The sequence below is a fragment of the Physella acuta genome, unplaced genomic scaffold (assembly GCF_028476545.2).
Source record: "Physella acuta isolate Inbredline_101_S28 unplaced genomic scaffold, ASM2847654v3 ptg000805l, whole genome shotgun sequence".
Classification (NCBI taxonomy): Eukaryota; Metazoa; Mollusca; class Gastropoda; family Physidae; genus Physella; species Physella acuta.
This window is the reverse complement of record NW_026732323.1, coordinates 174,493-197,659: the sequence shown is the minus strand read 5'-3', so window position 1 is coordinate 197,659 and position 23,167 is coordinate 174,493. Positions and strand designations below refer to the sequence as shown.

Here is a 23,167-nt window from a genome sequence, read left to right as displayed (position 1 = left end):
TTGCCTAAGTTAAAGTACATGCAAGCGAGCTAGTGTTTAACCACCATTGCTTTTGTTCACTGGATGGGATTTGACCACAAGGGCTTTGTTCATACGTGGTCAAGATGTAGATCTAGTTTTTAAAATAATAATTAACGGTTATTGACAGTTTAAATCAGGGGTACTTTTCAGTCCGAGGGCCGCATTAACTATCAAATTTTAGTTTGGGGGCCAGTTTCTTCCAGGCATGTCTTTGATTTTTCTAGGCAAAGTTCCTCAGCCATCATCAACAAACGTTTTTTCCGTGGACAAAAAGATCTCCGCGGGCCGGATGAGAGGACATCGCGGGCCGCATCCGGCCCGCGGCCCGTAGTTTGGAGATCCCTGGTTTAAATCATGGTTTTGGAGATTTAGAGTGTCATTCTATAATAAAGTACACAGTGCATATAAAACTATAAAAAAAAAAATTTTAATGTGTGTGATCTCCCCTTTACTTTCTTTTTTATTCTTTTATGACAAGTAATGTGTTTAAACTTGTGACATGCACTCTATACATATCTAAAGGGAAAACAAAGGCAACAAGTGCTAATAGTATATGAAAACATTTTTCCCTAAGGAACATATGTAGGCCTACTTACTAGCTGCCAGTTTTTTTCTCTAGACATGTACAGTATACATGTTGCTAATGTAAACAGGGAGAATGGTAATTTCAGTTCAAACATAGAAGTTTATGAGAAAAAAACAATAAGAAGTGAAAATTTCTAGAGAATGCTGTATGAGAATATGATATAAAATTATTAAATTCTGAAGGTTCTCTAAAAATTAGAAATGATGCGAAATTCCCCATTATATAGTACTAGATTTACGCTCTAGTATACATACTTTTGCCCGAAAATAGAATTTTCATATTAAAATAATCTATTTTAAGATCTCATAACAAAAGCACTAGGACAATAGAATATAGATCAAGTGTGAGGGCTATGATCTAGGTTAGGGTTAGGTCTAGGGTGGCAGTACAATAGTAATGTTAGGTGAGAAAAACAAGTTGAAAAAGTACTTTTAATATTGAAATTTGTTTTAATTCAGGAGACATTGACAATAAAGTTAAAGCAAAAAAAAAAAATTATGTAGATCTTATGCCCTAGAAAAAAAAATGAAATAAAGATGCACATTACTTAGAATAATACACGATTTTATTCAACATCCAATTTAAAAAAAAAAAAATACTTAATCAAAACAACATACTGACGTAAATGAAATGGGTATAAAATGATTATTATGATTATGTAATCGGTCAGATCAGATTTAGAACACTGATTAAATGCCACCATTCCTCATCATTAGTGCTTGTTCAAGTTCCATTCTTCTTTGTTGGACCTGGAGAAATAAGTTTTATGAACATTTATGAAGAGAATATAAAAATAACATTGGATTCTTTCATTCTAGAAATTTGGAATGGATATAAAATTATCTTTATTTAAAGACAATACCATTTAAAAAAAAACAATCTCTATTTAAATTTTTAAAAATATATGCATTTAAATAATAACCTGATGGCACTTAAAAATAACTTCAATATTGATACAAAAATGTTTCTGAAGATAATATAAATTTAAAAAAAAAAGCAGCTTTTATCAATATTTTTTAAAAAATATTTGAAGACAGAAACACTTTAAAAAATTACTGATTTCACTATAGAAAAAATATATCCCAAGATCTTACCAGAGAGTAAAAGTATCTGTTGACACCTTCATTAGTCCACGGCTCATAGAAATACTCAGCACGTCTTTCTTCTTCAGGGTTTCCTACCACATCTGTCATAGTCTGAAAACAAACACCACAATCATTGCCAACATTTTCATATGGTCAATGGGCCTTTCTCCAAAGGGAGACATGAAATAGTAGATGTTACAACAATCTAGCTGATCCAATGGGGCATTGTCCAAAAGGAGACATGAAAAAATGCCATGACAATCTAGCTGACCAATGATGAATTGTACCCCCTTTTCTTACCAAAAATTTTTCACTTAGATAATTGAAAACTTTTCAACACTTAACACTTACACCAAATGTAAGAGAGAAAATTATATTCAAGCTTACCTTGAGATCTCTTGTCTGTGAAATCAAGAAATTACTAATGAACTCCTGTGGATCTTTGGCGAACCCCAGAAAAAATTCACGCTGTGTCTTTAACATGTTGATATTTTCAACTGTTTCATGAATCTGTAAACACAAAACATTTTATTGAATCATGAGGAAAGTTTCATCCAATAATTAATCAAAAGCTAGGGGTTTGCAGCTAATATTGGAAAATATCTTTGTTACTAGCTTGTATGTGATCTTTTCAGTACAATATATGATTATTCTTTACAGAATATTTTTTATGTAGAATCATGTTTGTTATTGAAATATGAAATCACTTAAAATTTTGACGATTTCATTACCAGTACTTCAAAACATATTTAAACATTTTTACTTTTCAGGCAATCAGCATTATGGCACATGCTATTTGGGTAAACAAGCAGTTATTGGCATTTAGGCCTCTGTGTGGCAATTTAGGCATATGTCTGGCAATATTTAAATATGGTTGCTGGGATGGAGTGGCCTAGCAGTAGAGAGCTGGACTGCTAACCCACAAGTCTCGAGTTCAAATCCGGGTTCAAGTCAGTAGACTGTCCCTGAGTCCACCTTGCTCTGATGGATACCTAACTCATGTTAGGGTAAGTAAAGGCGGCTGGGCATAGTGCTGACCACACTGTCTCTTCATATGCCAAGGTCACAGAAACAAGTGAACTCTACTTCACTTGCCCCATAGACCGTCAGGTTTGAAAGGGAACTTTACTTACTGATAAAGATGATGTATGATATTTTTAAAAGCTTAAAAAGAGTTTATTGAATATTAGGTAAGCTTAAAAACTACAATAAAACAACATAATGTTTAGTATCGTGAAAAAATTCTGAATTTAACTACCGAAAGACACAACCTACTTTGGCATCAAGGTTAGCTATTTCTGTGTGGTTCTGAGTGGACATCACAAAAGCGTTCATCTGCTGTTTTAAAGTGTCATCCTGTAAAGACACAAGAGAGGTGATTTTTTTTTTTTACCTAATCAAGTTACATAAATTTTATTTTAAAAAACTTCTAATAACTTTACAAGAACCTCATTCTTTGTAGACATAATGAAATAATTTAAATAAAACCCTGGTGACAGTACCAAATAATCTACTATGTACTTACAATATCAACATCAATATCATAGCAAGCTGTTTTCTTGGCATCAGGACCTTCAACTCTATTGACAGAAAACAAAGTGTTCATAAAATTGGGATAGCAAATGAAGGTTGGATTCAGACAAAAATATTGTTTTCTTTATCCTGAGCTGGTATTGCTTATTTTAACCTTAAATTGTTATCCACTCAACTTTAAAAGGTATATTTAGCTTTTAAAAAGTTAATTTTCCTCTAAAATGTTGCTTTTTGTTTAATGAATGCCACTTTTATTTAAATGTTGGATAATGACAAACCAAAACTCACGTAACAACATGGTGGATGATGATAGGATCTGGGGGCATTAATAACGGCTGAAGTTTGGATGGGATATCAGAGAACTTTAAGCGCTTGCATTCAAATATCTGCAACAACAAAAGCCATAATAAGACACGGGATTGCTTCAATTAAAGAAAATCATATCATCATTAAACTACTCTTAAAGTTACAATAATTTTTCATTATCTTTAATGATCAAAGTAGAGCAATTTTTAAAAATATCTTAATAAATAACTTTCTTAAAGATTAAACCATTGCTTACTTGTTCAAAATATTTGTCACAGTTGATGTATTCTTAAAGTTACAATAATTTTTCATTATCTTTAATGATCAAAGTAGAGCATTTTTAAAAATATCTTAATAAATATCCTTTGTTAAAGATTAATCACTGCTTACTTGTTCAAAATATTTGTCACAGTTGATGTATTGTTAAAGATTAACCATTGCTTACTTGTTCAAAATATTTGTCACAGTTGATGTATTCTCTCTCACTGGAGTCCTGCAGCTTGTGTGTCTTGATGTACTGCCAGAGGGCATTGACAATAAAAGGACGAGTCTGTGTGTGGATGCCCAGCAACCTGGCCAGACGGTGGTCCAGCTTGAACTGCATTGGCTAAACAGATTTAAATATAGCCCATGTACATTAGAAACTTGACAGAAATAAGGAAATGATGATTTAAAGCTAGGATCTTGGTTATCAATTTCAAACATGATAAAATACTTTAAGTATTTTAGAAATTGTAACCAAGAATATCAAAGACTGGGAAATATGGGATGACATGGTCAAGTGGTAACTCTTAGATCCTAAGTCTCGTCTAAAGATTTATCCATCCAGCTCTGATTTTTTCCTAACTTAACTCTTTAAGCACACAATACATTCAAATGGTGCAATAAAAAAAACCCAGACCAACTCTACTTCATCGGATCTAAAAGGGTGCTTTACTAAGAAAATATTCACATCTGTCAATAAACATTGTACCTGATAGTCCATCTGTCAATAAACATTGTACCTGATAGTCCATCTGTCAATAAACATTGTACCTGATAGTCCATCTGTCAATAAACATTGTACCTGATAGTCCATCTGTCAATAAACATTGTACCTGATAGTCCATCTGTCAATAAACATTGTACCTGATAGTCCAGCATCAGTAGAACTTTGCACTTGACGTTCTGGTCACCAGGTCTCTTCACCTGAAAGCCATCAGTCTCCTGTGTGCTGGGGGTGCGGTGCCACTGTAACATGAACAGACAGGTTTTAAACAGTGGTTCTTTAATGGGTGGGTTTAATGGGTGGGATACCACAGCAAACATACAAGATGGTTTGAAAAGTGGTTCTGTAATGGGTGGGATACTACAGTAAACATACAAGATGGTTTAAAAAGTGATTCTTTAATGGGTGGGATACTACAGCAAACATACAAGATTGTTTTAAAAAGTGGTTCTATACAAGGGGTGGGAAACTACAGTATATACACAAGAATGTTTTTAAAAGTGGTTCTTTACAAGGGGCGGGATACTACAAAAGGTTTCAACAAATATGGTATTAAACTAGCGCTTCAGGAAAGGAATGTTTTCAAGACTATTTTCAATTAACAGTTTAGCTATTTAGATTAAAAACAGCTGTATTTTTATTAAATAGCAATAACATCTCTAGACGAATCTAGTGAATGTTTATTGGTGAATCAAGTCAAAAGTAAAAAAAGTGTTTTGATGAATGCTAGAAGCAGGCACAGAGTATACTGAGTTACAGCTCAGAATCATTTACAAGATAGCTGTCACCAGACAGGTAGTTCAGAAACAAATTAGATAAGTGCAGTCTGTCTAGTCATGAATGGAAGACCAGACCTACCTCTACCAAGTGATTGTCCAGTCCATACAGCTCTTTATCCAACTCGATGACCAGAGATTTAAAGAAGGAGGAAAACTTCCTCTTCACTTTGTTGCTGTCACACAGCCTAGCCGAGGCAGCCTGACCACAGGAGAAAACAATAACATAGAAAATGTTTTATTGGTCATTTTAAAAATGAGCTGTAAAGAATACCAATAATTCCTGATTTGCATTAGGTATCTAAAAAAATAAAAAAAAATAATGAAATCTAATTTAATTTAAATTATCTGGCATCAAAATAATAGTAAAATGAATGTGATAAAAATGATCTTCTTACATCCTCCAGTAGTCGACCTTCAACCCTAAGTTCCCATGATGGCACAGACTCCTCACCATCCTATAAAAAATATATTAGTATTTTTATATTTTAACTTGTTTAAAAGATAAATGTAACTTTTTAAGTCAAAGAAATGTTTATTCCATTTAGATTTTTTCTACTGGCAAACTCAGTGCAAAAAAAAAAAAAGGTATTTATTTGGATTGTTTTACATTATTTTTTAGTATTGTATAATCAATTAAAGTAAAGCATTTTTAAAAAAACTGACCTCAACTTCTTTAGGAGGAAAGAAAGTATTAGAAATAAATATCCTTAGCTTGCGCTTTTGCTGGAACAGAACATTTTTCAGATTGCAAGGTATACATTATAACAAAGAAATGCATGTATTATACAATAAATATTAGAAAGTTCTATCTTGTACAAAATTTGTATATAACTATGAAACAAATGTATATTAAATGTTAACTTTTGTTAAAAGAAACTGATTACACTTGTTTTGGGTATGAATGAAGTCATTTCTTTTTTTCAGCTACTTACTTTCATTGGCCTTTTGAGAACTTCTTGTATATCAAGTCTCTTACGCATGATGGTTGCGTCAAGTTTCCTCTCAAACGCCAGCAAATCCATGTATGCTTGAGATTCTGGTACCAAATCCCTCACCTATAATGACATAACGACTGAGCAAAAAGTTCTCTACTACCAGCCAACACTTAATAAAAACATCTGGCTATTCTTCACAGGTACAGTCTTAATTACAAAAGGTACTCACTCTCTGGGGCAAAATTTTATCTGCAATTTTCTTCTTTCTTTTTCTGAAAAAAAAAAACCAATGTTAAAATAGCATTAACCAGTAAGGCATGAACAGATGAAATTTTCTTTAACCTCAACTAATTGGTGTCATATTAAATAATTTTGGTCTATAAAAGAAATATAACTAACGCTTTGATCTGATGAGGTGTACGGATTTCTTGAGAGGGAGGGCGTTTTCTGTCCATGCTCACACCAGGGGGTGGTGGGGGCATTCCGGCTCTGGGCATGCCTGCTAATAACAGAATAATAGCCAAGAATTAAGATGCTGACATATTCATTCATATTGGGAACTACTAGTAAGCCAGAACTATACTTTATAATTCTTTAAGAATTTGATGGAAGGCTGATTCATTTTAATAATAAAAAATTACAATTTCAAAATATACAAAAAGAGAATAAAGAAAACTACATACAAAAATTTTAAAGAATTTTTAAAACAAATTACAAATTTTTAGAGGGTATTTAGTCTGAAATAAAGAGCAAAAAACACACAAAAACAAGGCAGACAATAGTATAATTTTTAAAAACACAAAACAAAAAAAAACAACTGAAAAAACTCATTATAAATATTTTAACAGTTCATCAACTAAACATTCGTAAAAGAAACTATACTTTCTTTTTACTATATATATGTGGCCTTTCTTCACAACTGAAATCAAAAGATTGTTGAATACACATTATCTCTCATGAAAATACATTTTAGAGACACTGGAAAGTTATTTGACATAAATTTTCTCCTAAAATAAATGTGAATTATAGCATTACAAAACTCTTTATAACAAAAACAAAATTTAAAAAAAAGGACATTACAAAAAAAATTTTATTCTTAAAAATAAAATGGATGGATCTATCTACGCCTTTTTATTTACTTTAACTGCTACAGATGGACAGAAAGTAGAATTATGGTTTAGATTTTACAATTTACACAAAGTAACTTGCACATTTTTTATATTTATTTTTATAACTATAAGCCTAAGGCTTAATTTTGCTGACAGTTTTCTGTTTCGTCAAAAATTCACTTTACATAAAAACAATTGAGTCCTCTTGCAAAACCTGCTTAAGTCACTTCTGATTCATTTTGAGGAAATTGGTTTTTTATATTTTAATATTACATTTTTTTTAAAGTATACTTGATAGAACAAAAATTAGTTTACTACTTTAATTGCCTCTCAAGTAATTCAAGGCTGTAAGAATAATTCTTTTTCTTTTTCGAAAAATTGACTTAGCAGGTTTTGCAGGAGAACTTTCATTCATTTTCTAAAGTAGCTTTGTTATAAATAAACATGATTTTCAAAGTTAGAATGGGTAACATTTTTCTCAACATTTAAAAAAAAATGTATACAAAATATAAACTTAGATGACAAAAGTTACAAATGATTTAACATGACATACAAGTAAAACAAGTTGTTCAAACAGGCTTTAGAAAACTGACTGGAGTTTAACTAAAAAATATCTACTGATCTCATGCAGTACACTTACTGCTGATATCTTTGGTTTTGGTCACAGTGTTGCCTGGGAAGGAGAAACCAACCTTATTAGCATGGTCAACTTACACAGCTAAACTCATGGCTACCTCCACAGCACTAAGTTATTCTTAGATGTGCACTTCTAAATATTTCAATTAATCACAATTTTCTTTTTTTTTAAATGTATACCAGAAGTTGTTGAGAATTAATTTAACTTTATATTTTAATTATGTAACAAATAAAAAATTAAATTAGTAGCACTATACTAAGGTGTTAAATAATATATAAATTATGTCTCATCATGCCATTAAAAACCCAAACAAACATACAAAGTAAAATGTGTACCAGTTATGGACAAAAAACACTATACAGCTCAACCAATGATCAAACCAATTTATACATTACAGCTCTGAGAAATACAGCCTAAATTTGGTGTATGAATAGACATTCAGACTAGGGGTACATAAGATTAGTGGGAGCTATTAACCTGAGTTGTTTTGATTAGTGGTTAAAAAAGTCTAAATTTGGTGTATGAATAGACATTAACACTAGGGGTACATCAGATTAGTGGGAGCTATGAACCTGAGTTGTTTTGATTAAGGGTTAAACATGGAGAATGTATGTACTTTATGTAGCCACTATGATTAGGGTCTATGGCTTCTTTTTGAGCTAGTGTATCAGCCAACAACAAACTGATTAAGTGAGCATCATTCACTACATGTGTCATGCCTATTTCTGTGTGGTACAACAAGGTACTCTCCACTGACACAGGGCTGCAGGACTCGCAATATTTACAAACACATTTGTACCTGCCAACACTAAGAAAGGAGCACCAGCTCAACAACACCAACAAAAACTACAACAATGACCTCCACTGTTAATGGCATGCAGCTGTGTCACACAAGACTTGGTTGGATCAATGGCACTAGCTAAACTACATGCTCAATGTATCTTAGTTACAAATATTAACTAGCCCAAAAAAAGTATAAGAATATCATCTGATAAATTAACATAATTATCTAGCTTGGTAGCTTGATACCATAATATATATATATCATTTCCCCAGTATGTAACATGTACAAGAAAACATATACCTAAAAAAACTACAGAAGTGAATTAAAACATAACATGCAATGACAATATTTTGCAGAGACTAGAATTCAGTTAATAAAATCATCAAATGATTTAAAGAAACATTCTATACGGTTAGGACAAGTTAGAGCAGGTATGTGTGTAAACATATCTATATATGTGGGCCTATTTGTATGTTAACTTTTCTATTTGAGCCTATGTGTATGTGTGTGGGTCTATACATGTAGACTTTTCTATGCGTACATATCCTTTTCTTTAACACAAGTTGTGGGATGTTAGCTGAGTCTTTGAGCTAATTTATTTATTTAATAAACAAAGACTAATAATTTTTATTTTAAACATACATTTATGTATATTCTCAAGAAATGTTTAATAATTATTTTCTATTATTTTTTAATATATTTTGTAATTCTATTTAAAAGGAAATAGCTGAAAATGATGACTTTTATATAGAATATTGAGAAAATATTTCTCAAAATCTAAACTCATGATGTAGAACCAACTATTATCCAGCTAAATTTTCAGGAAATATGCTAGAGTAATCATATACAGTTTTTCATAAATTAGTACAACTTTATTTTTGTAAACATAAATAAGATAAACGCCTGTTATATATATATATAATGGAAATTTTTAAAAAATTTCACCGATTCTTTTGATGCATAAAATAGAAAATTCAGTCTCAAATGTTTGTTTTGACTGCATGAAATGACCATTAGAATGGTAAGAGTTTAGTCATGAGCCAACTACGTTATGTACAATTACAATCAGCATGCTGTTGCAACATCTAATGACATGCTGGGTTTTTGTCTGCCTACAATATCAACTACTCACAGCTGGCATCTTTGGTTTTGACTGGTGTACCTAGAGACCAATCACCAGAGGGGGGAACCAAAATACAAGGAGACATTTTAATACAAGTTGTTTTTAAGTTTTTTTTAACTCATGCAAAAATGTTGTTAAGTACACATCATAAAGGTAAAGACTTGTTAAAAAAAAGGCTGTGTAAAATATGGAATAAATGTCTAAACAAAATAATTTCTATGTATATTAAATACAAAGTATATATGTATAAAATAAAAATAAAACAATCTTTATAAATTATTCTAAAATGTATGATTTAGTGGTCACCCAAAAGTTAAAAACACACTAAGTCTACTAAATGTTTAAAAGGAAATAATATTGCTTGCATACAGCTTTCAAATAAGTCTACTTTACCTTTGATTTTGTTTTCTTTCTTAGGAGTTTTTGCAACACTTAAATTCATTTTCAGAAATGTAATAAAACTCTTATTATTTATTTGATATTATCTCAATCTAATTAATAAGGGTTAATTGAACTGTTTTTAAAATGATTGCTTATGTTCCAACTAATGTAATTCACAGTATACTACTGAGTCCAATGCAGATTAACTCAGCTTCATAAATAAACAGCAAAAATTACTCTAAATGTTTCATATAAAATTATTTTATTTTAATTCAAAAATTTAAATAGCTAGTCCATAGAGTCACTATAAAATAGAAATATAGCAAGCTTTAGTTCAATGGTGTACACAATAACACAAGTTTTAGTAAATGAATATCCAAGTAAGAATCACAGACTTGTATACTCCGCCCAGCACGCTGAAAGTTTCACATAAAAAAAAAACCCTCACAGTTTCTGACCAAGCAATCATCTGTAGGAAGCCTATTCAATAAAGACCACTTGAAACTGAGTTATTCAATAAGAGCAGCTGAGGGTCAGGAGAATGCCAGGGAGGAGAGTGAGAGAAGGAGAGTGTGTGTGTGTGTGTGTGATGGGGCACCATGAGCAGGGAGCACATGGACCATTATTTGCTCAGTCAACAAAGCCTTGAGTCAATAAGTGAGGACTCTGCTGCTGCTCATGTCTGGGCTATTCTACTAGAAACTAATGTCTTGGTCAGAAACTTTGGCCTTTTTAAAAGATATTTTTTTAAATCATTTTTTATACATATATTTTTTAATATATAAATCATATAATTAAAATATGTAGTTTTAAAACTGTCATTATATGTATTAATGTAATCCTTTTTTTATCATGAATAGCAAGCACATTTTTTAGAAGAGAACCAAGTAGCCTACAGTTTTAAAAGAGGCAGTATAAAAAATGGGTCAATATGAGGCAGAGGGATAAAGATTGAGATGGACAAGCCAGGTCAATATAATATGCCTAGATAAAAAGAGGAGCCAGTAGAAAGTGCTGAATAAGGGTTCAATATTTGGTGAGTGAGAGAGGGAGAAAATCAAGGAGGGATAAAGTTCCATCATGGGCTAATGGTGAGGTTAAAAATAGACAATCACAGTGCATCTTGGGGCCCACTCAAACTGGGGGATATTTTTTGGAGAAAAAAAGGGATGTTGTGTAGCAGGGCTAGAAAAATAGATCTGAATTTTTTTCTCGCAGAATTTTTTTGAATAGTGAGAGGAAATTTCAGAGAGAGTGAGAAGAATTTCTAGATATAATAAGATTAAGAAGCCTCAGAGTCAGAGATTTAAGGCACATTTTTACTAAATATTTTGAACAAATTTAAACAACAGTTAATTTTTTTAAAATGTATACAAGAAACATGTTTTTTTAAAAGTTAATATGCTTAAGTTTTATTTCTGTATTTTTAAAACAAGAAGTTTTAAAATACCTTAATTCTAAATAGTAGGTTCAGATACTGGACAGACACATGGACATTTTTAAAGCTTCTAGATCCAGCAGCATTTATTGCATGAATATTTTAGGTGATGATGCATAAAATTGATAGTCCAAACTGAGTTCAAACCTAAAACCTTCTGGTCCTCACCAAATTAAAATTTAACATGGGTATGTTCAGAACTTATCAAATTTCTTAATTGCCATTTTTTAAACCTCGTTATAAATTAATCTATTTATCAAAAAGAACTGATCTAGTCTATGCAACTATTTATCAAAGAAAACTGATCTTGTCTATACAACTATTTATCAAAGAAAACTGATCTTGTCTATACAACTATTTATCAAAGAACTGATCTGGTCTATACAACTATTTATCAAAGAAAATTGATCTTGTCTATACAACTATTTATCAAAGAAAACTGATCTTGTCTATACAACTATTTATCAAAGAAAACTGATCTGGTCTATACAACTATTTATCAAAGAACTGATCTGGTCTATACAACTATTTATTAAAGAAAACTGATCTTGTCTATACAACTATTTATCAAAGAACTGATCTTGTCTATACAACTATTTATCAAAGAAAACTGATCTTGTCTATACAACTATTTATCAAAGAACTGATCTGGTCTATACAACTATTTATCAAAGAGAACTGATCTGGTCTATACAACTATTTATCAAAGAAAATTGATCTTGTCTATACAACTATTTATCAAAGAAAACTGATCTGGTCTATACAACTATTTATCAAAGAAAACTGATCTTGTCTATACAACTATTTATCAAAGAAAACTGATCTGGTCTATACAACTATTTATCAAAAAAAAACTGATCTGGTCTATACAAATATTTATCAAAGAACTGATCTGGTCTATACAACTATTTATTAAAGAACTGATCTGGTCTATACAACTATTTATCAAAGAAAACTGATCTGGTCTATACAACTATTTATCAAAGAGAACTGATCTGGTCTATACAACTATTTATCAAAGAACTGATCTGGTCTATACAACTATTTATTAAAGAACTGATCTGGTCTATACAACTATTTATTAAAGAAAACTGATCTTGTCTATACAACAATTTATCAAAGAACTGATCTGGTCTATACAACTATTCATTAAAGAACTGATCTTGTCTATACTATTATTTATTAAAGAAAACTGATCTTGTCTATACTACTATTTATTAAAGAAAACTGATCTTGTCTATACACTATTTATCAAAGAACCGATCTGGTCTATACAACTATTTTACCAAAGAAAACTGACCAAAGTGCTAATCTTGTCTATACAACTAATTACCAAACAGCTGATATTGTCTATAAAAACCACTATCAGCTGTCTTTTTACAACAAGACCACAGGGAAAATACAACTTTCTGTAAGAACAATCCCATTTTATTTCACATTTAAAAAGTCAAAATATGGCCAGCAATTTAAAACATGATTGTTGTGTAATTTATCCAACAAAATTTTCATATCATATTTGTTTATTTTTTTACATAGTGCTGAGGCAAATTTTTTGAGCTGACTGCATATGAGGGGAACAGATACCTACAACGAAAGGGGAAGCTACTGAATTATTTATTTTTATTTATGATTTCACACAACACTGGTGTCCCTTGCATCATAAAAATTTGTTTTTCCAAAAAAAATTACTTTAAAGTAAATTCTCAAATACTTTGTATTTAGGGAGACAATGGATTGATTCACAAATGGGTGTAAGTATTAACAGAATTTGAGTTATACTCAATGCTAATGGTAGAAAGCTGTCCTTGCAATTACCAACCCTTTCAATGTGTATGACTTTTACGACTGTGATGAAATTATAATCCTGTTAGCAGATGAGGAGTATGCCTCATCACAGTATTCTAGTCGGATAAGCACATGGCAACTATATCTCTTCACTACTACAGTTGTATTACACTGAGTTGTAATAATGCTTTGTGCATTGGAATAAGATTATTGCATACAACAAAAAGTATAATGATATTAAAAATTGCTAGACAGAAGATTGTTTTGCTTTTATTTAATTCATATTGAACAGTAAATGTCCGCTTAGCAAGATATTCTCATAAAATTAAAAATGATTAAAAAATATATTTTTTGTCCATTGTATTTGTTATTGAAAAAGAAGTAGCAACAGAAGAGTGGTAACATCAACTAATTAGTGAAAAAAAGGTTAGGTTTATTAGTTATGTTTAAACTGTGATTTCGCTTAAATCATGATATAAGTTAAATATGAGTTTTTGAAATAGTAATCAATAAACATTAGTGATTGACAGACTAAAATAAATACAAACAACTAAAAATATTAAAAAGAAACATAACAGACAAAAGTTCTTTTTGTGCGTGCTCTAAAGCTTTGCTGAGTATTGAACAAGAGGTAGTAACATCCTGTTATTCAAAAATAAAATTTAAGTTCAAAGAGTGTAAAAAAAAAAGGTGTCAAGTTGTACCTGTGAATGTTGGGTGTGGTGACATACCAGGACCTGGCATACCCATTCTTCCTCCAGACATCTGGGGTGGGAACCCTGGCCTGGGGCTCTGGTAGAGAAAAAATTATGAAGGATTTTTTAAAAAAAGGTTATTTTTTATTTTCTTCATTTTAGTGAAAGTATAAGAAAGGGGAGTAATCTCCCCTACACTTTCTGCAATATTCTTATATAACACTAAGGGCTGGAATAGCACTTCCAGTGCAATCAGGCTATAGAAATAAGAAGTTTGTGAGATATAACACTAAGGAGGCGAAACGTTCTTAAATTTGCTGCTTTAAAAAGTATGAAATAAAATTATCAAATTCTTATGGGTTTTTTTTAAGAAAAATCGGAAATAGTGTTTACGGGAAATCAATCAAAATTCGACAGACACCCCTACATAAGATCTTATACCTTTATATGAAATTTCCTCAGTCTAGCTGAAAGGTACTCAAGTGATCAAATTAACAGGGGTCATATCTAGAGTAACTCATGATTCTGCAAACACACATAGCAAAAAAATCAAAAGTCCCGATTTCAATTGAGTCTCATTCCGTAACTATTTGAAATAGAAAAAAAAAAAAAGTACACTAATATACACTGCAACAAGTAATTTAATAATTAATATGTTTTTCCCACAGCTAAGCCAGTCAAGTCACATGGCGCATCACGGAGCCTTGCCTTAAGACAATCTGTCTTTCCCCTCCCCCTTTTCCATTTTCACTGGCCACTGCCTTTCTTGACCTTATTTTGACCCTTTCCCTTTTCATCTTCCACAGCCAGCACCTTTAACACTGCATTCTTTTGTCTACAGGTTCAGTTATTCTCTGACCAATTACACCAGTGACCACTTGGCCTCTATTCTGTCTCCAATAGTGGGCTAATGTTTTACTTTAAACTTTACATATTTATTAATTTATAGCGTGTTTTTACTTTACAGAATTATATCATAAGATAGATTTTACATCTAATTTACATTTAAGCTCTCAATTCCTAGGCTTACTTAATAAAAATTTTTTTTTTTGAGTTGCTAATTTCTCCGATGAGAGAGCCCAAAAAAGCCTAATATGCCAGCAAACACCCCCTTTTTTATTGTTTAAATAGAAAAAACCCCATTAACCTTGACATTTAAGATGTTCCAAATATGTAGTGCCCATAGAACCTATTTTAATGTAATATGTTAGCTAAGTGTTGATTGATTCATGTTTTGCAGCTAAGTCCAACCCTAGGTGACTTCATTTGGGGTGGCGTAAAAAAAGTGCCGACCATGCAAAGTATAAAAAATTCTTTAAAAAGTTCCTAAAAGTGAAAATGAAAGTACTTAACACGGAAGTGTTCATGACTGAACAGTTTACTACGTTCAGGCCTAGTGGTTTTTATTTAGCATAAGACATGATAAATAAAGTTTCTATGAGCCAAAAACCGATGAAGTGTTTGCTGCAATATGGATCCAGGGGTGCCACTCCTTTTTTAAGTGAATCATGAAAATCAATCCCAAAATTTTACCAATCCTGAAACTAAAATTTGAAATTTTTAAGGATAGACACCACGGATAGAATCTTTTTTTAATTTAACATGCTTCAGTGTGTTTAATAGATTTATATGTTAATAGTTGTTGACCTATAGACAAAAATATTATATAGTTGCCAATAGTAGTACTGGTTGCCATGGAAACCACGAAAAGGTGTAAAAACTAACACCTTTTCAAACCTCTATAAATTTGTTCCCAAAAGAAATTTTTAAAATCTGATGACACATTTAGATTTCTCAAACCGAACTATATATTTGTATGTTTATTCATTGCGATAGCTCATATTCAATTTTTAATACAAATTTTCACGTAAAACTATGTACAAAAATTAGGGGTGGTGTTACATAAATATCAAAATTTCATAAGGTATTGCAGTAACCTCAATGTACAAACATGGTATTGTAGATAGTATAATGCTAAATGTATGTGGAAAGTTTCTGTCTTTTATCACAAAGGGTTCCAAAGCCTTAGCGATTTGATTGTTGAATTTTGAGTAAAAATGCAAAGTTGAGAAAACGTAAAAAAAAGGATGGAAAAAGACACTGTGCCTTTCCTGTTATAGAAAACAGAAAGAGACCTCTTGTTATTTGTGGAAGAGCCATTTGACTAATAAAATACGTGTTGACGTATGTTATAAGTTTTAGACAGATTTTTCTACATAAGCAGAAAATATGTATAAAACAGGTAATGTATTAATGACTATTAAGTATTACATATCCTATGAACCGAGTGTTATTCTCAGAACAACTATCAACAAACCAGATTAATGTTTGTTTGTTAGCAGGTCTTCTCACTTCAATACAATGTCTATCCCTATTTAAATTGTAGCTTAAACAAGTTTATTGCCTCATGATAATAGCCTGCTACACAAACCTGGGTACAGTGCTTGAGGCTAGACACGCCCACCACCCAACCCCACCGCTGGATAGTGCATGAAGATCCGATGAGCCATAGATTACCAATGTCCATTAAACCAGGAATAACACATCCGTGTAGGTAGGGTCAAGGACTGTTTCTGTTCAGGGTGTAAGTGAATGCTTATAAGCTATCTCATCTAGTATTTACTACTAAACCCTACACTGAACAATGGGCATACACTTGTGTCATTTACAGTCCAATATAAAGTCTGATGAACGCATTCAAGCCTATCACAGCATGATGTATGAAGATTAAAACTGGCTGTTGGTTGAACAACGAGAAGGGGAAGAAGGGGATGGACTTAGTACATTATTTAAACTGACGCGTTGTTTCAGCTTAGTATAAAACATACTAAACAGTGTTTAGTAAAGTTCAAATGACAATCAACAATGGCAAAGTTTCAAATATTAACCTAAATGTCTAAATTTTAAAACAAAAAAAATAAAATAAACAAACGAGAAAGGCGATAGTTTTGTTTATCTAGAAACAAGATGGCTACCTAGCCCAGAAGTGCCAAGGTCAGGAAAGCATGCAACAAAACCCATTCCTTCGAAATAAGGAAGTGCTGAAGCCTTTGTTGCTGGGTGGTGTTACTGAGGATAATGAACTGTTTGCCAGGATATATGGCAGACAGAAGCCTTTTCTGCATTAAGAGGGTCTTTAAATTTAATTCAGTAACTTCACTTGAGGTGCGTAAAAAAGCATTTTTTCCCTGTTATTAAATTTAATTGAAAGCTACACTTAAGGTAAGTTTTTTTTAAATGTCTTATTGCCTAATTAATTCTTCTTTGTTGCATTTTGAGGGCACATATTTGTATATTATTATTGACATTTATAACAACAGTTTTATGCTATTAAAAAGGGGGGCTTGCAAACAATACAAATTTTGAAAATTTATTAATTTAATTTACTATTTTGATGTGCAAATTATGGCAGTAATTTTCATGAATTAATTGATTATTATTCTTTGTATTTTCAGGAAATGTTTGTATATTTGTAACAGTAGTTTTAGGTTATTAAAAAATAGGGCTATCAATACAAATTAAAAAACAAAACTAATTATTGAATAAAACATTTTGATGCACGAATTAGAGCTTATTTTTATTAACTCTTTAAGACCGCAACGACGCTCCCAGTGGTCAGTCCGCCGGCCTGCCATACCGTAACTACGCTCCCAGCGTCCGATAAAATTTTCTCTATTTAATTCGTTGTTTTTCAGAATCCAAGTTACTTTAAAACACTATACGTAGCTCGTTAAGGACCATAATCCCCCCCCCCAACGTTTAAAATCGTTTTAAACTAAATTATCTGCCCCTAATAGCCGTCACTAAGCCCGACTCCACGAAGGTAAACATAGCGTGAACCACAGCTCACTAAGACCATGTAGGGGTGGGGATGGTAGGGAGCGCGTTTACAGCTTGTTTTCTAGCGACTCCCAAAAGAGAATTATATATATAGATTCTTTGCATTTCAGGGTACATAATTGTATAGGCCTATTTGTAATATTATAGCCTAACTGTAATTTTAAGTTTTTTAAAATAGTGCTCTCTGGGTTTAGTGTTTTTAAGCAAATATTTTCAGTGGCAGCATTGGTACTGTCGAATTCACAAATTATAAATTACTGAAAAGTAGAAAAAAAAACAACTAAATAGCGGCGTATGATACGCAGCGGGTCGGTTCGTTTACTATATTTTCTGTTAACCAGGATATTAAAAAACAAAAAAAAAATCATTTCTCAGCTTCTAATTAAGCTAGAAATAAAAATGAAGTATCTATGCAAAGCTGAGCTCCAACACCAAGTAACTAACAGGTTTATATGGTATAAAACTTATTAATTCTAATCTTATGCTACTACCTACATTAGCGGGAGTCTTGTCAATAAAAATGATTTCTACAATGCCAAAATTTTCAAGCTTAAAACGATCTTAATTTTTTTTTTAAACTACAAACCCGGAAACTCAAATTTCGCAAATCTGGAAAAGGAAAAAAAATAGGCAGATGCTAGCCAGAAAAAGATACGCTCAATGGAGAGAAACTATTTCTTGCCTTCGCTGCAATGTTTGTGATGGTACTGCACATGTGTGTGTTTACAACCGCAGAACCATAGCATTAACCCCAACTCTATCCCTAATCCTATCCCTAACCCTAGCCATAGGTCATTGCGCATGCGCAGAACTATCTTTTGCCGGCTAGGTGGAGACGTTGGGGCGAAAAATCTTTTTCCGAGTAGTCACTTCGAAAAAAAATATGATTCTTGAATCCGGAAATCCGGGAAAAGTGGCACCCTACTAAGTAGGCTTTTTGATGAGAATTACAGAATGATTTTTTTATTAAAAATGTATCAATAATAGCTAGAACACTAGTAAACTAAGCTAATTTAGCATATTTTAACTTTCTGTGCAAAGTCATTATTACTGAAAAAAATTCTAAGTCAGGTCAGCCTGTGGCACCCTCCACTGAACTTGACAGAAGGAAAAAAAACTTGACCCGTGACCCTCATTAAAACAGAATTTGCTTTTGTTTTATTTTTTATTTTTAGTAAACATGTGCTTTATCTTACCCAATAAGTGATAAAAATTTGAAAATTAATTTTAATTACTGTTGTAAAGTGAGATAAACAGCTTAATAAACACGTGTTTTCTTGAGGGGGTGTGACCCGGGTGTGTCACATCGCAATTGGAACTTTATATTTCTGTGTTTTATGACTATATTTGTTTACAATTAGCATGCTATGCTTTTAAAATTGATAAAGGGTAAGTATACCAAGTTACAAAATCTGCAATCTAACTAATAATCATACAAATGATCGTTTTTATTATTTTTTAAACTGAAACTAATAATTCATACTTTCAGTTTAAAAAATAATAAAAACGATCATCAACAAAGAAAGCGTAAACATTCTATTTTTAGGTGTGACATAAAAAAACAGTTATAAATCTAGCCAAATGATTGGATTCTTGCGCTGCACACATTTTCCCGCACCTTGTTTTCACCAAACAAGATTATAATAAAATGACATTATTGGGGGTGATCGTTTTCCCACGAACACATCTCATAAACCCAAGAAATTATTACCAGTTAGGTTAATTGTAATGTGAGTTAAATTAATAGTTTAAAGTTTTCAAGGAACATAGGCTGGTTTTCAAGGAAAGCGATATTTCAGAGTTATTTGATTTAAAAGACAAGAATACAAGAATACAAGAATTTTCACTTATGCGCCGCTTGCGAGACAAACAAATAAATTAGGTCAAAAGTACATCTGGGAATTCTTAAATAACAGACTGAAATAGAAACGGATAGTTCCGTTTTCTAAAATTAACGATGGCATCGTAATCAATAGTTTTATTCCTCTACCGTAGGGACTTGGATGACGTAGATTTTGAGGCACTAAAAACGAGAGTTTTCTGCCCATACCGAGTTTCGTCGATTTAGCCGTGCGGTCGCGGGTGATGATCGAAAAAAATTTTTTTTATTAAAAATCGCCGATGCTACTAATAATTTGATGACTGCTTCTGAAAAACAAATGGATTTCATATGTTACGGTATTTTTGTTTTGAGATTTTGTTGAAGGTGAAAATGGATTTTTGGAGCCAAACTTTGGCTACGTAAAACTCTTTGTACCATAAAAACTTACTAACAAGGAAGGCCATTAAAAAGCCCTCCGACCATAATCACCATTTTTCTTTATGTGTGTAAATTTTCATAATGTTAATCGATAGCAAAGTATTTTTTTATAAATAGTTTAGAAAGTATAGCCTTAAGCCATTTTACGACTACCGGGAAAGACAGAGGTTGAAACCGGAAGTGTACTTGTGTTGTTAATGACGCCATTGCTCTCAATTGAATTGATTTGTAAATCCAGCAACATCCACACGAATCTGACTTTAAAATCATTTTAAACTATAGAATTATATTTTATATTGATAAAACTATGATTTTTTGTTGACTTTGTGCGCATATTTTCTATTTAGATTCATTTTTTTTGTAATTTTGAGTTAGATCTAAAAATAGATTTCTGCGAAATTTTTCAAGTTGAATTATTGTTTCATTTTAATTGTATGGCCTAGATATAGATCTATATTGTTCTTGAATGAGTTCTATATTTTATATTAGCTATCACTATAGTATCTTGTGTACTTTCCACATTTTTCTTAAATTTTAAAGCTTGATATAGGCCTAGATCTAGAATCTAATATAAAATTCCATTTGCCTATCATTTGGTCTATAAATTTTCTTATAATAAGATATAGGCCAATAGGGTAATTCTATATTAAAAATTTAGCCTTTTGATTGCTTTTCAAGCGAATTTTTATTACCAATATTACTAATATTCAAACATTTTAGGAGTCCTATATTTTCTTTATAGCTCTAGGACTTTGTTCGTTTTAGATTTATTACTAAATTACTACAATCCTTGTACAATGTTCTGTCTTCATCTGTAGGCCTATTTGAAGTACATATGATACTACTGTATTTTTGCTGTAGTATACATCTCAGTTGCTTTTTTACTAGTCTTGGCCCTAGATAAAATGTACCAGTTCACAAGGGGATACAGAATCAAAAGATGTGGATCTACTCATAAGCAACTTCAATGAAGGAGAAATAGGTCCACTTAAGAATGGATGTTGCTGGTTTTTATTACAGTTCTAAAAGCTATCAGCCAGAGGAGACACAGCTTCAGTAGATGTTTAATCAGATTTCATTTTTAAATCATTGATGGTGTTATTTTTTAAAGTAAAAAAAGTGATACAAGCTAACAGACTTAAACATGTTATCCACACAGCATGAGATGTCACTTAAATATATGACAGATGTTTCTTAATTATAAAACTTACCTTTAACATTAAACGGTGATCATTACTCCACCAATAAAAAAAATCATTTCAATTATTAAATTATTTGTTCAACAATAATTGTAAATTAAATTATATCAATTCTATGATAACATACACATAACAGGGATGAAATATCATGCATATTGACAACATTTAGATACAATTTTAGTAATCTAAAATCAGTTTAGCATTGTACTTCTTTCTTGCAAAAAAGTAGTTGCGCAGAACAAAAATGACTTTTTAAATTTGACCAACATTGTAACAAAACCACATAAGCTAAGTGAAATATTTTTACTTTGTGTGTATGTATACAATGTTGGCACCAATTAGGCCAATTTTCATTAAGATATTCCATATAATAAAAATTTGGCAACAGATTATGTGTTGCCTATAGCAGAATTTATTGTTTAAAATTAAGGGGGGTATATGAGTTTAAACCCCTTTTTCATTAAATAAAATATTTTTAAAATCAAATTTGAACAAAGGAAATATCAAAGTATATAATAACCTTCATGTTTACAATATTTCTTGCATATAAGCAAAGTAATCTAAAATCAGCTCAACATTGTACTTCTTTCTTGCAAAAAAAGTAGTTGCGCAGAATAAAAATGACTTTTTTATTTTGTCCAACATTGTAATAAAACCACATAAGCTAAGTAAAATATTTTGGCTTTCTGTTAATGTATACAGTGTTGGCACTATTCAGGCCAATTTTCAGTAAGATATTCCATATAATAAAAATTTGGCAACAGATTGTGTGTAGCCTATCAAAGACGCTTATTCAAAAATTTTAGGGGGGTGACCCTCTTTGTTAACATTATTTTTTATGATCATTCTCATCCAATTCAATTATTTTTATCTTACTCTTTTACTGATATCTTAAGCTTGATCTTAGTGAATTTTCATTAAAAAATACCTGCTATTTAAAAAGTTACAGAGATTTTAGTTCGCATCCAAAAAAGTAGGGAAGCAAAAAATTGAGAAAACCCCATAGTAAAAAAACCCGAAAATTAAATACATTAAAAATTCATAACTTCGTAACCGTTTGAGCTAAAATTAAAATAAAAGTATCTTTGTTCTTGTCTAAATGAGCTCTATAAACTGGTGCTGCTACATTTTTTATTTTTTTAAAAATGAAATTTCATCCAAGTCCCTACTCTACCGTTTAGAGAAAGCGAAACTGGTCGCCATTTTAGTAAGCGCATGAGCCGTGAGATACCACGAAAATGACAAACCTGGAAGTGTTGAATCGAACGGCCTACCTGTAGTAGATCTATATTCGCTCTTATGCAAGTTACTCTAGTCTATATCTACAATAAGTGGGTTTTTTTTTTTTGCAAAGCAATCGATCAATATGAATGATATTAGGCCAGATTACTAGAATCTAGAATTTGTGACAATTTGTCATGGTCCGTCAGTCATGTCATGATGGAGAAGAAACTTAGAATTTAGAACATACCGAGACATATCCTCCTTGTTGAGGGTAGGACGGTCGCATTGGTGGTCCTTGATTCTGGTATCTGGGAGGACCTGACTGCATTTTAAAAGGAAAAATAATTTATAATTTCTAGATCTATAATATTAAGAATCAGTCTTTGTTTCTTTATGTTTCACTAAACACTAGGCGGCCATAGCGGAAGTAATAACTCGTTTATAGCTTGGGAACTAGGA

The 23,167-nt window shown here is 31.6% G+C and overlaps 1 protein-coding gene across 9 annotated transcripts; it reads right to left on the bottom strand.

Annotated features, from left to right (window-relative positions):
* Positions 1–1,044: 1,044 nt before the first annotated feature.
* Positions 1,045–23,147, bottom strand: LOC131951245 (SWI/SNF-related matrix-associated actin-dependent regulator of chromatin subfamily D member 1). 9 transcript variants are annotated; one of them, XM_059313589.1, is made up of 19 exons: positions 22,956–23,147; positions 14,195–14,282; positions 9,896–9,925; positions 7,983–8,015; positions 7,120–7,152; positions 6,633–6,735; positions 6,463–6,505; positions 6,231–6,353; positions 5,962–6,021; positions 5,694–5,753; positions 5,378–5,497; positions 4,660–4,761; positions 3,977–4,138; positions 3,514–3,611; positions 3,218–3,272; positions 2,968–3,048; positions 2,080–2,202; positions 1,702–1,803; positions 1,045–1,356 (listed from the first exon to the last, which is right to left on the bottom strand). In XM_059313589.1, the coding sequence occupies exons 1-19, from the start codon at positions 23,034–23,036 to the stop codon at positions 1,297–1,299; spliced, it is 1,557 nt and encodes a 518-aa protein (XP_059169572.1). In that variant the 5' UTR covers positions 23,037–23,147; the 3' UTR covers positions 1,045–1,296. The 9 variants fall into 9 exon arrangements, with proteins under 9 accessions (XP_059169572.1, XP_059169574.1, XP_059169573.1 ...); XM_059313591.1 differs by lacking the exon at positions 7,120–7,152 and having other exon boundaries at positions 1,046–1,356; XM_059313590.1 differs by lacking the exon at positions 9,896–9,925 and having other exon boundaries at positions 1,046–1,356.
* Between the last annotated feature and the right edge of the window lie 20 nt (positions 23,148–23,167).